This window comes from Lissotriton helveticus, chromosome 8, assembly GCF_964261635.1.
Source record: "Lissotriton helveticus chromosome 8, aLisHel1.1, whole genome shotgun sequence".
Taxonomy (NCBI): domain Eukaryota; kingdom Metazoa; phylum Chordata; class Amphibia; order Caudata; family Salamandridae; genus Lissotriton; species Lissotriton helveticus.
In genome coordinates, this window is record NC_136069.1 from 422,125,436 (window position 1) to 422,140,279 (window position 14,844).

The 14,844-nt window shown below is 45.6% G+C and overlaps 1 protein-coding gene across 1 annotated transcript in view; it reads right to left on the bottom strand.

Moving 5' to 3' along the window:
- Positions 1-444: 444 nt before the first annotated feature.
- VWA8 (von Willebrand factor A domain containing 8) overlaps positions 445-14,844 on the bottom strand; it is a 1,418,144-nt gene continuing 1,403,744 nt past the window's right edge. The window contains exon 45 of the mRNA XM_078657276.1: positions 445-2,486. Coding sequence (XP_078513402.1) covers positions 2,378-2,486 — 109 coding nt within the window. The 3' untranslated portion in view covers positions 445-2,377. The remainder of the gene's footprint in view (positions 2,487-14,844) is intronic.

A 14,844-nucleotide genomic window follows, 5' to 3' on the forward strand; every position in this document is an offset into this window, starting at 1 on the left:
ATTAGGTTGGCTGTGGCTGCTCCATCAACAGTATGTAGAGCCTTCCTCTTGCCTTTGCCGCCACTGGACGAGGTCGTGCATGTTAAAATGGTGGGCAGCAAAAACAAAATTCAGCAGGTATGGAAGTGTGTAGACTACACTGACAAAGTGGTTGTTGTTAGCACACGTGTTTTATGAATGCATCACAGTGAATGAGACTGGGGCGGTGCAGCACAACCCTGTTTAACGTGTGTCCGGAAGAACCTGGACGAAGAAATTATGGCATATAGTTTACAATTCGTGCATTTTAAGTTTCTTTCTGTAAGCTAGTTAGTTTTCCTTGATTTTTATCGTGCGAGAACCCATTGAAAAAGCCCAACAACACCATGCAGATTACAGTCATCTCCCATTTCAGTAATGTACCAGTTCATAATATCTATCTGCAAGTCACAAAAACAGTGGCTGTTGATTTCACTTACTGTTTTATTATAAATAATTGATACCTGATATTTTATTACTTTGCAGGTAATGTAATGGGAGCAACAACTGAAACTTTACTGGAAAACAACAGAGGATTTTCGATGTGGCAATCACATTGACTATTAAAAAAACGATATTTTATTACACTGCAGACAGAGCAAATAATATATATACTAACAATCCATTGAAGAACTTTGAAATGAAAATATTAATGCACATTCACAGGAAAAAACGAATATAATGTATTAACTGCTTTATTTTACAGTGTGTTAAATAGAAGCAATATTAAAAACAACAGTAGGCAATGAGACGATTATCTGTAGATTAAAAACATTAATATTGGGAGAGCCACCCAGAGCCAAATACTTGCATGAATTTGCTATGAAGAGTCTTTTCGCGGGCCTGCTTTCTAGCCCCAGTGTATGCCACATATTTGGAGTGGCTTTCTCTTGAATAAGTGCACATGATGGGACATCGTGCATATATGTGGTTATATATTTTACAGTTTTCATAAAAAGGAATTTGACAAAAAATACTGCATTCTGTTAGAAGAGGAATAAAAATGATTACATTATGTACAAGCATTAACAGTTTTTATGTGCGAAGATTCTAAGTGGCTAGAGTGAAATCAATGAAGCCTGTCAACAAGTAATAAATACTAAGAGGTCTGTCAAGGCATTCCAGGAAGAAAACGTCACTCTACGTCTTCTGGTATCAGTGACTAAAGGTCAGTCAGCCAGACACGAAGAGGTCCAAAAAAAAGGTGGACATTCCGCCGATGATGAACCAGCCATGGTGGAACGTGCTGTCACATCTGCACTTCTAATTCGAACCCCATAGCAACTCAGAAGGGTCTGAAATCCTAAAAATGCAAAAGCAAGCCTGTATGCCATATGTCAGGCGACGCCAGCATCTTTTCTGTGTGGCGCTTTTAAGGTTCCTAGAAATTGGAATCCGCTGCTATTTGTTTTCTTTCTCCTGCATTCACACAGGAGGGGCTCACGAACTGAATCTATCCATACAGCGTCCAACTGTTATAAAATGCATGCAATTGACAAACCCAAGAGAATATGTATTTTTTTATAGATCCTATAAAGAAAATCTGAAGTTGGTAAACAACTGATAATTATTTAAAATGATGGACACGTTCTTAGTGCAAGTTTATTGGAAGACACCTATGCTAAAAGCTCACGTTCTCCAAGCCAGGTATGACTTGTGGATTCGGATAAATTCATTAACAGCCATATAGCTTAAACCCTCGTCTGTGTTTCTGAAGAAAAAAATCTAATCACCAGAAAAAAAATGGCATATTTCATTAACCGGTCAGTATAAGGCGACAACTGTGGATACATTCCTATGGCAAAGCTATCGCAGGGTTGAAGGGAGGATTTCAGGAAGAGGAGTGTAAGGGAGTAGGAGCGGGAGTAGGAGCGAGGGTGGGCATTTGAGCGGGCATTGCGGGAATTTCCAAATACTACTGGCACCTGAGTGAGGCTCCTATGTCGCAGGGAGGTGTAAACGTCACGTTTTAAGAAATGTTCCCCTCTGTGACCTTTACTGTGGGCCTGCGAGAAGCTTTGAAATTCTATGTGGCACAGCTGACGTCATGCAGGCTGCGTCCCCAAAACCTCCCAAGCCCCACTAATTGCAGGTTGAAGGCCTGCAGTTTTTTTTCCAGTTGTGCATTCTTGAATAGGCCTATAGGTTTTAACCGGAATGTTAAAAAAACCTGACTGGATGAGTCTCACACCTAACATGAGATGCCTAGTTTAAGTCAGTTCTTGCCAATTTACATTTAAGGTGGGATCTGTTCCGCTTAATTAATTTCACAGTCGAAGTTCTTCTTTTCTTTGTGTCCTCCGAGTTCTCCTCGCGCTGGGTGTCGCAGGTTTGTCGACGAGGCACCGGCGGCAGCTTCTCAGGCATTGGACAGCAGCGTGGACGTGAAGATCTGCTGCAGAATCTGGGGGATCTGCTTGGTGTCCATGGCGACAAACGAGCGGCCTGCTGGGAGTGTCCGCTGGAGCCTGGGGGCCAGAGAGGAAGAAACAGAGAGCGCCATTAGCATTGCAAATGAAGTGCCCCCCATTCAAGCGCCGAGCAGACCCAGAACGGGCGCTTTCACCGCTGAGGGCCCGGCGGATGCGCGCCATTCATCTCCCTGTCACTGGACGATTCAAGGCTTTGGGCGCGCAGGGGCGGGAGGGAGCTCTGAGGGCTGTGGTGTCATCCGGGTCCTTTCAGGAACTCGGCGCGCGGCCCGCCCGCCTCTGCGCGCGGCCATTCACTCGCTTGCCAGTGACACTCTCTTTCAGGCGTGTGAAAGTTGCCATTGATGGTAGGGTGCCAAGAATAAAGCGGGCTATTAGTACAGATGAACCACTGACACGCCGATACAACACGAATTATGCGACGTGGGCGTCTGGAGTGGCAGGATGAGATGAGTTCATTTATTTGGCCCCTGAAACATTCCGGCGAACTACTCCCTTTAGCGTCCCCAAAAAACAAAGCAAAATACCCCCCTATCTTGGTGCAGATTGTCTTGAATCAAAGTTGTTGGCTGCACTGTCGGCTAGTGAGATCTCCCGTGGTGGAAATTCAAGCTCACTGGCTGTATACAGATTTATAGATGAGGGGGAACTTTTCCAAAAAGGGGGTTCAAGCCACATCAAATAGAGGAGAGCAAAGCTTGAGTTGTTTATGGTGTCACTCGCCATCCCCAGATGGAAAACTCCTGTGCACAAATCTATCTTGCGTGGGCCCCCAAATACTATTCCCATGCGCAGCTGCTCCCTCCCATCAATCAGGGGTGCAGGGGTAACGAAATCACGGGGAGCCGCTAGCAGACACCTAGCCCTACGAACAATTATGCTGTAACTCTTCCCAACATCCTCAGCAGTACCCTCCTGCCCCCAAGATAAAGAAAAAATACCTGGTGTTGTATCTCCCTCCTCCAGCACCCCCCTTGCCTCACCTCATCCCAACATTTACACAACAAAAACAACCAGGCGTCCTGCTAACCTCTCACACTGCCCATGCCAACTTGCTCCCTCTAACTGACCCAATATTTAACAACAGTCATTGCTTGGTGACCTGCCAGCCTATCCCATCACCCTATGGGCATTACCTCTTCTGCTCCACCAGAAGCCGTGCTCTCAGCTCTCAATGTGGAAGCGGGGACCTGAGCGAACCTTCCAGAAGCGAGGGCCTCCATTTCCTTGTCAGATTTGGGCCTGCAGCTGACAAGGCAGACAGTGGATGGTGGCTCAATAGGGTCAACCCCATTATCCCACCACCATTGGGCCTACAGAGAGGAAGACGTTGAAACACTGTACTGCCAGTCAGCGTTCCATCACTTCCCTTAGGTCTTCCGATACATGGGAAGGCAGACCAGCACTGGCCTGGGAAACTGCTTCTGTTGTTTCACGCTCTTCTGACACTCAAGAGTGAAAATCAAAGTTTGATTTTCATTGTGCTGTCACAGCAGTAAATAGCCAAGTTTACGAAACTGGTGTTCTCGATAATGGCTATACAGAACAAGTAATTTCTGCTACATTAATTAGCTTGAGGGGAGGTTTTGGGGAATTTAAAACATTTTTATAAAGAAAAGTATAACTGAGTCTCTCAACTGGTATCTGAAATGTACAAAATTAATCATAGAACTGGTTATTTAAGTCTATCGGCTTTGGTTATGTTTTTCACTAGAAGATTGAACCAAGTGCTACAAATGGGCCTCAGAGAAGTTATTTCCAACTTGGAAATGGTAATTTCCACAAGGGTTACATTCGTTAATGAAGGGAGCTTATGTGTGCATAAACAAAGGACATTACACAAAAGGAAATATAGTTTATTGACTAGAGATGCACTAGACGTGGAACCAGAAGACCTAGTACACCCAGCTTCACCACAGCTCTCTGTATATTCAAACTGCTTCATCCTTGAAACAGTCACTTTGTGCATCCACACCTTACTTAGACCCCATTCTAAAGGCCCAAATTAAACTTGTGTGGGAAAGTAAAAGCTTCTGATTTTAGGAAAAAGTCCTAACTTTGAAAGTGAATACACTGGTGGAATTTGCCCACCGGGGCCCATATTACATATTGGGCGCACTGTCCTTGATTGTGCCATTGCACACCTTTAAGCAGGTGCATCAGGCGCAAACAGGCACAGTGCGCCCAACTATAATTAATGTGCTGTTCTCAGGGTCGCCACAAACTTGCACTGTGTAGCTTATTCAGTGGAATACAAAGCCACTGCTTCAGAGTCGCTCTGTGTTTCTCTATGCAGGTGGCAAACTGACTCCACTTTAAAGAGCGATTAGAGATCTCCCCGCCTGCAGGGGGATGTCTGAGGAGTCCACAGGACTCCATTTCCCCTTTCCAAAGGGCTGCCTTCGGGGGACGCACTGACAGTGCGCTACCTATATATGCGCACTTTTAAAGCACCTCCTAAGGGCATGTTTGCACCTGCATCCGTGACACTGCCCAGGTGCAGAGGAGAAGTGATTCCCTCATAGCATGGGAGCGCGACTCTCTCTGAAGATACCTCTGGCGTTGAATGTGCACCTAGACTATTAGTATTACAGAAGGCGCCGCACAACCATCTGCCACCTCTTTTGTAATACAATAGTGCCTCTGGGCACAGAAAGCTGGCGTACATGCCTGCTACGACCCGGGGCATTTTACGTAATATGGCCCCAGAAGGATATGATGGTGTACATAATTTTATTGACGAATTTGCCCTTAAAATGTAGCATTTTCTCCAGAAATTGGAGGATATTCCAGTGTCACATCACACTAAATAAAGCACTAAGGGCCAGATGTAGGAGCCCTAGTACCGGTCGGAAACGGCCAATTTTGGCCGTTTCCGACCGGTATTAGGATTTTGAGATGTAGGGCATGCATTTACAGAATCGGTATTTTACCGATTCTGTATTTACCGATTCGGTAAAATTACCGAATCGGTAAATACAGACTCGGTAAAATAGCGATTCTGTAAATGCAGATGTAGCTGGCACATGTCAGAGTGCCACAGGGCTTTAAGAATCGGTATTTTACCACCCAATCCAATTGGGTGGTAAAATACCGAATCCAGGTGTGCATGCACATGTGTGCATGCACACCTGTGCCATGTGACACACAGACATGCCCTTAGGGCATGTCTGTGGGCCACATGGCGCACATGCCTATTTTTGGGGTGCCAGAGGGTGTCAAAGTGACACCCCCTGCACCCTTGCTGAAATCGGTATTTACCGAATCTGTAAATACCGAATCGGTAATGCCCATTGATTCCTATGGGCTTCAATGCCCATAGGAATCAATGGGCATTACCGATTCGGTATTTACAGAATCGGTAAATACCGAATCTTAACGATTAGGTATTTACCGAATCTGAAATACCTACATCTCCCCTCCTCTTTTTTACCACTTCTTAAATACCGATTCGGTATGAATCGGTATTTAAGAAGTGGTAAAAAAGATTTACCTACATCGGGCCCTAAATGTCTTCTAACTACCAATTTGGGCGGAAACAAATGTTTCTGACCAAATCTGTTTTGCAAGTAATGTGGTAATTTCAAAAGACATCACAGCAAATTCACCAGATCGGTCCCGAAGGAATTGGTCCTAGAAAATGTATTGTGTCTAATTCGGAATACTAAGTTTATTTTGCATCCCAAAATTGACGGTGCCTTTGCTATAGGTAACAGTGGGTGCGAAATCATGTGCCCAGGCATCAACTCTGTACTCAGGATCTGAGCCTTAGATTTTAGCTCCAATGTGCACCTACTCAAGTCAGTGCTTAGTTTGTAAAAAATAAACAATAGGCTCTGGTCAGGAGGCCTCTGCAGCTTGCACCACGCATTGCCCCTGCCATGCTGCAAATTATCATAACAACAAACTAGTAACCATCACACTCCTAGTCCTACAAGTGTGACAATTCAGACGATTTCAGGTCCCCAAGTTATGCGAACGTTGTGAGCAGCAGGTCATTATTTTTTTTAATGTGCATTGCATTAATAATTAACTGTTGTTGCTGTGGTCCTCTCTAAATTAGAAAGACAACTTAACCTTGTGGCAGACTGTCACAAGCACTGGTGTTGATAGTTAAGTGCTGCTGCTGGGCACCGGAAATCACCGGTTCAAATTAAGCACTGAATGACGTGCTCCCATTCCGGCTCAGTTCATCTGCCACTGCAAGGGATAGTTTCTCTGCTGGAATTGAGAGCTTTTGGAAACACCGGAAATCACCGGTTCAAATTAAGCACTGAATGACGTGCTGCCATTCAGGCTCAGTTCGTCTGCCACTGCAAGGGATAGTTTCTCTGCTGGAATTGGGAGCTTTTGGAAAAAGGCTACATGCCATTATCAAACTCTATATAACAGAAAGTGACATACTGGCTGGCATGTAGTAGCTGAAGCAGTTACTGTATTAAATTCCTGGCGCCGCCTCTGACTCTGCCGTGCTCTGAGACAGACCCCATTCCTGGACGGTTACCATTCCTCTCCAATGAAAGATGTACGGAAGGTATTGTGAGTGGAACGGACTGCCGCCAGCGAGGACATCCACGCGTCAGAGGCTAGGAGTAAGAATGTCCCGGGCTTGATTTCAGAGACCCCCGACTGGGAGATGACACTCGGCGAGCAATAAAAGCTTCAAGTTAGGCGGCAGCGAGGAGACGCGGAACTTGCGAATGGAAAAGAGGACGTTACACAGTAAAGAAAGAATGCGCCCCTCTCTGTATGACACGAAACAGTAATAGCAACGAACGGGGCGAATCTACACGTGACGTTTCCAGCGCGGTGGCTCACTTCAAGAAAAGAATAAACTGTTCACGCTCTTCATTCAGGATGGCTGGGTATTTTCCTGGGAAAGCCCGGCCGTCCTCTAGGAAAACAAATACATGATCCCCACATATTCAGAAAAAACTCAGTGCGTCAAGGGCATTTATTGTTTGTCTTTGAAAGAAAAAACCTCTGTGTGCAGGTGCACTAAACGTGGCGCGTGCACAGTAAAGTTTCAGGGCCTTCAGAGGGGCCACCTTGGCAATGGCAGCGGCTTCTCCAAAGGCACATAACGCTGACTGAGAAACAACTCTACATATGTCTGGCTGCAGTTAGAGGTGGGCGAGCCAGCAAAGAACAGGGAGAGCTGAGGGTCTGGCTGGGCTCTACGCGTCGAGCCCTGAAAATATTTGCAAATAAATTATAAAACAAACATCTTGCAAAAAAAAAAATACGATAAAGGCTCTTCAAAATTCAAAAAGGTGTATTTATTTAACAGGTGGAAGCATTTCACCTTTGTACGTCTGATTATATTCCTGCAACGGAGGTATTTATTAAAAGTAATAGTGTAAGCATTCCTGCCTCTCCCCCTGACCAATGCCATTGGTGAAATAATGGCCAAGTCACTAGTCATCTGTGCGCCACAATATGTACTTAGTTCTTATACAGAGCAACATTATAATCTAGTAAATCAAACACAAACGTTTCCATACAGCGCACATCCTACATTTGCATATTTACAAGTGTTATCATAAGTGGTAATTAAAATATAAGGCAAAGTAAAATAAAATATTTGTCAAGGATGACACAGTTTTATAAAGCAGGAGAACCGTGATTGATCCCAGGTTTTGTAGTTCCACATTGAACAGTTCAGCCACTAAACGAGCACCACATTGAACAGTTCAGCCACTAAAAGAGCACCTCTTTCTCTTGCCTGTTTCACATTGAAGGTTACTGGTTGGCATATAATTCTTGACGCACGAGGGTAGGCCATAGGTGGTAGGCGGAAGCCATAAGAAAGCTCGGCTTGCTATGGCCTCGAGGGTCCAAGAGGACCTTGAGCTGAGCTTGACTTTTCAGTGGCTTACCCACTTCTAGCTGTAGTCCACCAGGGCAGCGGAGTACATGTCCACTGCCCTAGCTGAATGCAGTGCAGCCCGTCATATGCTAAATAACCTCCTTGGGGTTGTGATGGCCACACATACCCACAAACACAACACACACAGGACTGTGGAGGTTTGGGCATACACATGAGGCAGAGAATGAATATGACCCTCGAGGTGACGGTGCACAGAAGCTTGTGGAAGTCACATATAGCCATGAAGATTCACCCCAATGCTTGAAAAGTCTGCATACAGATGCTTGTGGTTTATTGGTTATACATATGTAGAAGAGGCTGAACACATACATACAGACAGTGCTTAATTTGAGCCTGTGGTTTCCGGTACTCGGCACCAGCACTTAATTGCCAACACCGGCGCTTGTGACAGTCAGCCACAAGGTGGCGCTGTCTGGCTAAATTCGAGATGAACGCAGCGGTTACTTATTATTTGAAGATACATTAAAAATTACTATTACCTGCCGCCCAGGCCAATCTTATAGCTTTGGGGGCCTGGAATAGTCCGAATTGTCACGCTTGTAGGAGTGTGATGGTTAGTAGTTGTGTTGGCAATGTGTGGAGCAAGCTGCAGTGGCCTACTGACAAGAGCCCTGCTACGTATTTATTTAAAAAAAATGTACACTGCATACAAAATTATGAATCTGCACCCGAAGGCGGCTGTGCACAATCCGTTCAACAGAAATGATCATAATCATTTGTTCTCTTACCTTCGCCACATTCGAGGGGATAGCACACCAAGGCTAGTGCAGGGGACACCTGCACCAGGGTTGAACTGGACAAACAGACAGGCTCACACATACACGATTCACAAACACTCATAGACAAATAATGAAGAACGCTGATACATACACACCCAACCATTTCTTGCTCATTATCACCCCAACAACGAATCCTGCTTCCTCTCCCACAGTGACCAATAGAATTATGGTTGTTGTAGTTGGTTCTGCTAAGGGAGTACACACATGTAAGGAGACCGCCAATGAAACTATCTTCCTCAGTAGTCATCCTTTTTCTCCTATTTGTTTTTGTATATAAACAACTTTATTGGCATTTCAATACACATCGAAAATCAGAAAAACATCACAGGTATCAAAGTGTGGCAAGCCACAAGCAACATATAAGTACAAAGCGTGTGTGACTTTCTGTACACAGAAAACAGCTGGTGTATATTCAAGCGAGCATAATGACATTAAGAAACAAGAAAATAAACAAACATTGGTAATGCATCGGGTAATGAAGAGCTGTTTTCATCAATCATTGTCCAGGAAAAAGAAAGAGCGCCCTGACAGATAACAAGCGAGTGGAGAGGATGTGATGCAGTGGCCAGAGCTGTCAACTCGAGAGCTGGGATTCCCGACTCGATTCTCGGCGGCACCGTGCAACATCCTGTAATTCTCTGAAAATCACTTAATCTCTTGGTTGATAAATTGTTATATAAATATGCTGCAATAGTAAAAGGCAAAACCTTATAAAAATATAGTTCCACCAAAGCGGATGTTAACAGTATTTCGGCGGCAGGAAACTGATAAGAGAAGCAGACGAGGAACAAGCATTGGGAAATGCAGGAAAATATGCTACAGCCAATAGAAACGGAGGAAAGGTAAGTGGCACACACAGGAACCAATGAGAAGCCAGGATAGAGAGGGGGCGGGATGTAAGCCCCTTTTAAGTTTATATTAAAAACAATAGATTTCTCAAGCACAGCGCAAGCGCTGTGCAGGCGAAACCTAACAAGGAATAAAAAAAGGAAGCCTTTTTTGAATGGGATACCTCCTTTCTCCATCCAGGTCACCCTTATTTCCTGTGTTTCTTCGCGCAAACCTGGGCCTCACATACTGGGATTTCCAAAATTCTGCAATGGTATACAAATGCTTCCCACTTACTAAGGCTCAAAGTTTCTACCTCTCTCCAATATTGGGTAATCATCCAAACCAGGGCCACTAACGCCCAACTGGGCTGTATCTATTCAAGTCTAAGTCATCTTTTCTGTAAAAAAGTACCTTCTGGGGATTACGGACACTTTGAAGGCTTGTTTCTACTGTAGGGCCCCTGCTTCTGCCTCCCAGATCCAAATGGTATGAAGGAAAGCCCACTATTGAACCAGGCATCTTAAACATGTGGGAGGAGCCTATTTCCATGTGCCAAAAAGGCCAGATAAGATGAAAATGCATGACAAACAGGGCCGGACTGGCTGTAGCGGGCACCAGGCGTTTCCCCGGTGAGCCGCCAGGGTGGGGGCCGGTTTTGGCCCCCTGGGGGTTTTGTTTTTGTTATCGGAGCTGGCAATTTTGGCTCCCTGTAACAAAATCGACGGAAACCAGCCCTGGTAAACAGCTCGGCCGCATCCCCATCCAACCCCCAGGAGGCCAATTTCTTACTGCAGGGTCGCAAAAGAATTCCTGTAATTGTGTTTGATTACATCCTCCAAGAGTATTCCAGCACCTCAAAGCCTTTGAATTCCACAACCTGAGGCAAAAATGTCCCTGTCGAAAGTGGGGCTTCAGCGTTTTGGTTTCCTTATCAATCACCTCCTGGAAAGGCGAGTACACTAAATGCAGAGGTGTGTGTCCACCCATCGCCCATATTTCACTTGTATCTACTGGGTCTGCATCTCTACTAAAGATCCAGCCATTAATAAGCACTAGTTGGGATTCACAACAGTATGCAAAAAGTTCAACATGGATAGACCCCCACCAAAGGTTGATTTATAGCAGCTGACCATAGCCACTTTGAAACTTTAAAACTCCAGCTGTTCCAGTTTAATGAACTGACCATTGAAGTTAGGCCCTTGAAAAAAGGAGGTGGTTTTTCGTGGGGGACTCTCTGCATGACATACATCACCCTTCAGAATGCCACAATTTTAATTAGCACAGCTCTGCACATCAGAGACAGCAGCAGTGGTGCCCAATGCAGGAGGTCACTTTTCAGTGTGTCTAGAGAGTCATGCTGCTTGCTCACACTCAGATCACTATTTGTTAAACACAGATCCATATGTATTTAAAGCCTTCCACTGGAACACTAAATTGCTAGTGGAAGGCCCACTGTACGACCTCTGCCACTTTGGACAGGATTTATGATGAATTTGGCCCAGTCGCCTAACAGCTCTGTATGAGCCCCAAAGCCATTTAGAATTTGTTGTATTCGTGCATCTGACTGTGTTAGGTGGCAAAGGTATATCAGAGGATCGTCTGCATACAACAAGTCCAACTCTTCCAATCCTGGTGTCCAGCAGAATACCTCCATCCATCTAGATATTTTCCACCAGGAGTATCTCTTTCTCGCTCTCCTTCCTTGTACAACAGTCTAGTGTATACAAGGAGGACAGGATCCACAACTAGCCATGTGAGAGAGCAAATAGGTAGTTAAACACTTTCTCGATATCAAGTAATTGGATTCCTAATGATTTATAAAGTCGTCCTGCTAGTGCCAATGCATTACTCAGGCATTGTATATTATGCTGTGTCAACCTCTGTGGCACAAAGAGACTCTCATTGCGATGCACGGGGCATCAAATAACTGTTCATCATGAATCTGGATGCATTAGTTGATGGAGTTACCTTATTACAATTTCTAAGCGTAATTTCCACATGGGAAGATATACCTGGTTACAGTTTGGTGTCTCTGGACTCGTAATTAAAAATCCTAACTTATGGCTACGTCAGATTTTAAATTACAGTTCTGAAAATGGCACTTTTAGAAATTAGGGAAAAAACAACAGGAGTATAACCCGTAGACCAGATTGAGATCTGGGTGTACATATGTATAGAGCAACAATACCTCAATTGGATTCACTTGAGCAACAGATATATTTGCATGTACAAGACATTACAAAGGATCTGGACATAAAGAAAGAGAGACTCAAGATTTTAGTTTTTGAAAGTGCATGTAGCATCTTGTATTAAAAGACAATTTTTACAAAACCAGTAAAAACAAAAATTTTGAAGAGCAGCACTTAAGACAATTAATGCAATGGCAACACAAGGGGGCTTTGTGCACTACGTGATAGTGAGACAAACGGTGACGGCGCGAGTGACAAATGGGTGAAGAACAGCGATAGACGCAAAAGGACAAAAATTAAAACAATATATACAAAAATTGTCTGTTCCTCCTTAGAAATAGAGTAATTGCTGTTAGTTTAGGAACCGGAGAAGGTAACGTGCTGTAATGCAGGTCGACGGTGTTTCAATCCTATTAATTTAGGATCTTCATCAGGACTGGGTTGCCGATTAACGGAAGTGCTGTAAGGGAAGAAGGGGTAGGTAAGGGGAGCAAGGTATGCGGTGCCTCAGCGAAGGGCAGGACGAACGATGGTGGAAAGGGGGGGTTAGGATAGTTAAAGGGCGGGGGTGTGGGCATCTGATGGGATGTTGGGTAGGTTGAATTAGAGAAAGGTGGGCGTAGGGACAGCAGGGCCTGGGGGCGGGTGGGAGGGGGAAAAGGGGAAATTAATAATGTTCGGGAGAGGGGGGCAGGCGTGCATTGGGAGCGGGGTGGGTGAGGAAAGGAGGTGAATAGAGGAAAGAGAAGGGGGGTTGTGGGTGGGGGGTTTGTTTGGGAGGTGGTGGAAGGAGAGGGGGAAGGGGGGCATGAAGGAAAGAGAAGAAAGGTGTAGGGGAGAGAAGGGAAAAGAGGGGTGAAGGAAAAAGAAGACAGGGAGGGGGAGGAGGGGACAGGGGAAGGGGGGCATGGGTGTGCGGGGAAGGACGGAGGCGAGGGTGGAAGGCGCATGGGGATTAAACTTACAAGGTAAGTGCAGGCCCAGGAGAGGAGCCCCGCTCTGGTAAGGGGTGTTGGATGTGTGGTCGTGTGGGGGAGAGTCCGGATGTAGGTACTGAGGGAGAGAGGGGGGAGGAGAATTGAGGGTAATGCATGAAAACTGGAAAGGTGTAGAAGCGAAGTTGAGACACTTACAGGTCATGCAGGCACAAAAACTGAGCCCCGTTGTGGCCAGGGGTGATCAGAGATCCAGGATAATATGGAATTGAGTCCGGTGCACAATTGTGTATCCTGAAGTGGGAGGGAATCAAGGAAGAGATCAATGGTACATTAGAGGGAACGGGGGATTGTTGGGAGGGGGTGGGGGGTCGCTGGGAGGGGTAGCGTGGTAGGCAACTTGCGGGTAATGGAGATGGAGATGAGGCACATGGACGGAGCCCCGTCACGGCCGGGTAGAAGGCAGAATGTAGGTACTGGTCCGCTTGCTGGAACACGTAGCAGTGCTCGTGTGGTACTGTTTTGTGTCTATTGCTGTTCTTCACCCATTTGTCACTCGCACCGTCACCGTTTGTCTCACTATCACGTAGTGAACAAAGCCCCCTTGGGTTGCCATTGCATTAATTGTCTTAAGTGCTGCTCTTCAAAATTTTTGTTTTTACTGGTTTTGTAAAAATTGGCCTTTAATATATGATGCTACATGCACTTTCAAAAACTAAAACCTTGAGTCTCTCTTTCTTTATGTCCAGATCCTTTGTAATGTCTTGTACATGCAAATATATCTGTTGCTCAAGTGAATCCAATTGAGATATTGTTGCTTTATACACTTTTAGAAATTAGGCATTTTCTTGCTTTAGCCATTTGGTGCCTATAGCCCATCTCTCATCACATTACTGGGGGTAGTTGGCAGCTGGGCTTTGTGTATTCCACCTAGACAGCCACACACAATGGGAGCTTAGGTGTGACTTGATGGGTCATCCTGGCAAGATGGGGGGGGACTGGGCAATGCCTCACTTACACCTGAATAGGCTGTGTCCTGTCAACACACAAAGAGCTGCATACCCCCCTCTAGTGAGTCTGCAGCCGGAGCAGGAAGTCAAGACATCTGTGCAATTTAAAGGAATGTCTTTGAAGTCTTCCCCACTTCAAAGGCACCACTGGGTATAAGTACTGGACCTCAGACACCACCACCTCACCACACGTCTGAACCTGTGGATACTCTGCCAGGATAGAAGGACATCTGTATTGCTAAAAGGACTGCCACTTTGCTGGACTGCTACTCTGATGGACTCCTGCTTTGCTGTGCTGACAAGCTGCCTGCTGCCTTCTTGCTTGGGTGAGAAGGACTTGACAGGCATCTCTTGAACCCAGAGTGACTCCAAGGGCTAGTTGACTGGCCTCCTCATCTGAAGCTTCAGGGACATAACAGGCTTCCAACAATCTTGCATCTGGACTCTTCCATCAGTAAGTCTACCCTGTCAAGTGGTGCCTCCCCAGTCCTGGACCATCGGAAGTGGGCCTAAGGTGCTTACCAGCAGAACTGACGAATCTTCTCTGCTGAGCGTTGCATCCTTGAACTGAACTGACGCATCTCCTCGGCTGAGCACCAAATCCTTGAGCAAAATCAATGCCTCACCGCTGCTGCATGGATTGGACCCGGCGCAGAAGGCCCGCAACGCCTTTGTAGTCCTCGAAACCAATGCATCATAAAAGGTTTGGCACATATCCGGCCAAAGACCTCTCATCTATTGTCGACGGCACCCTCTACGG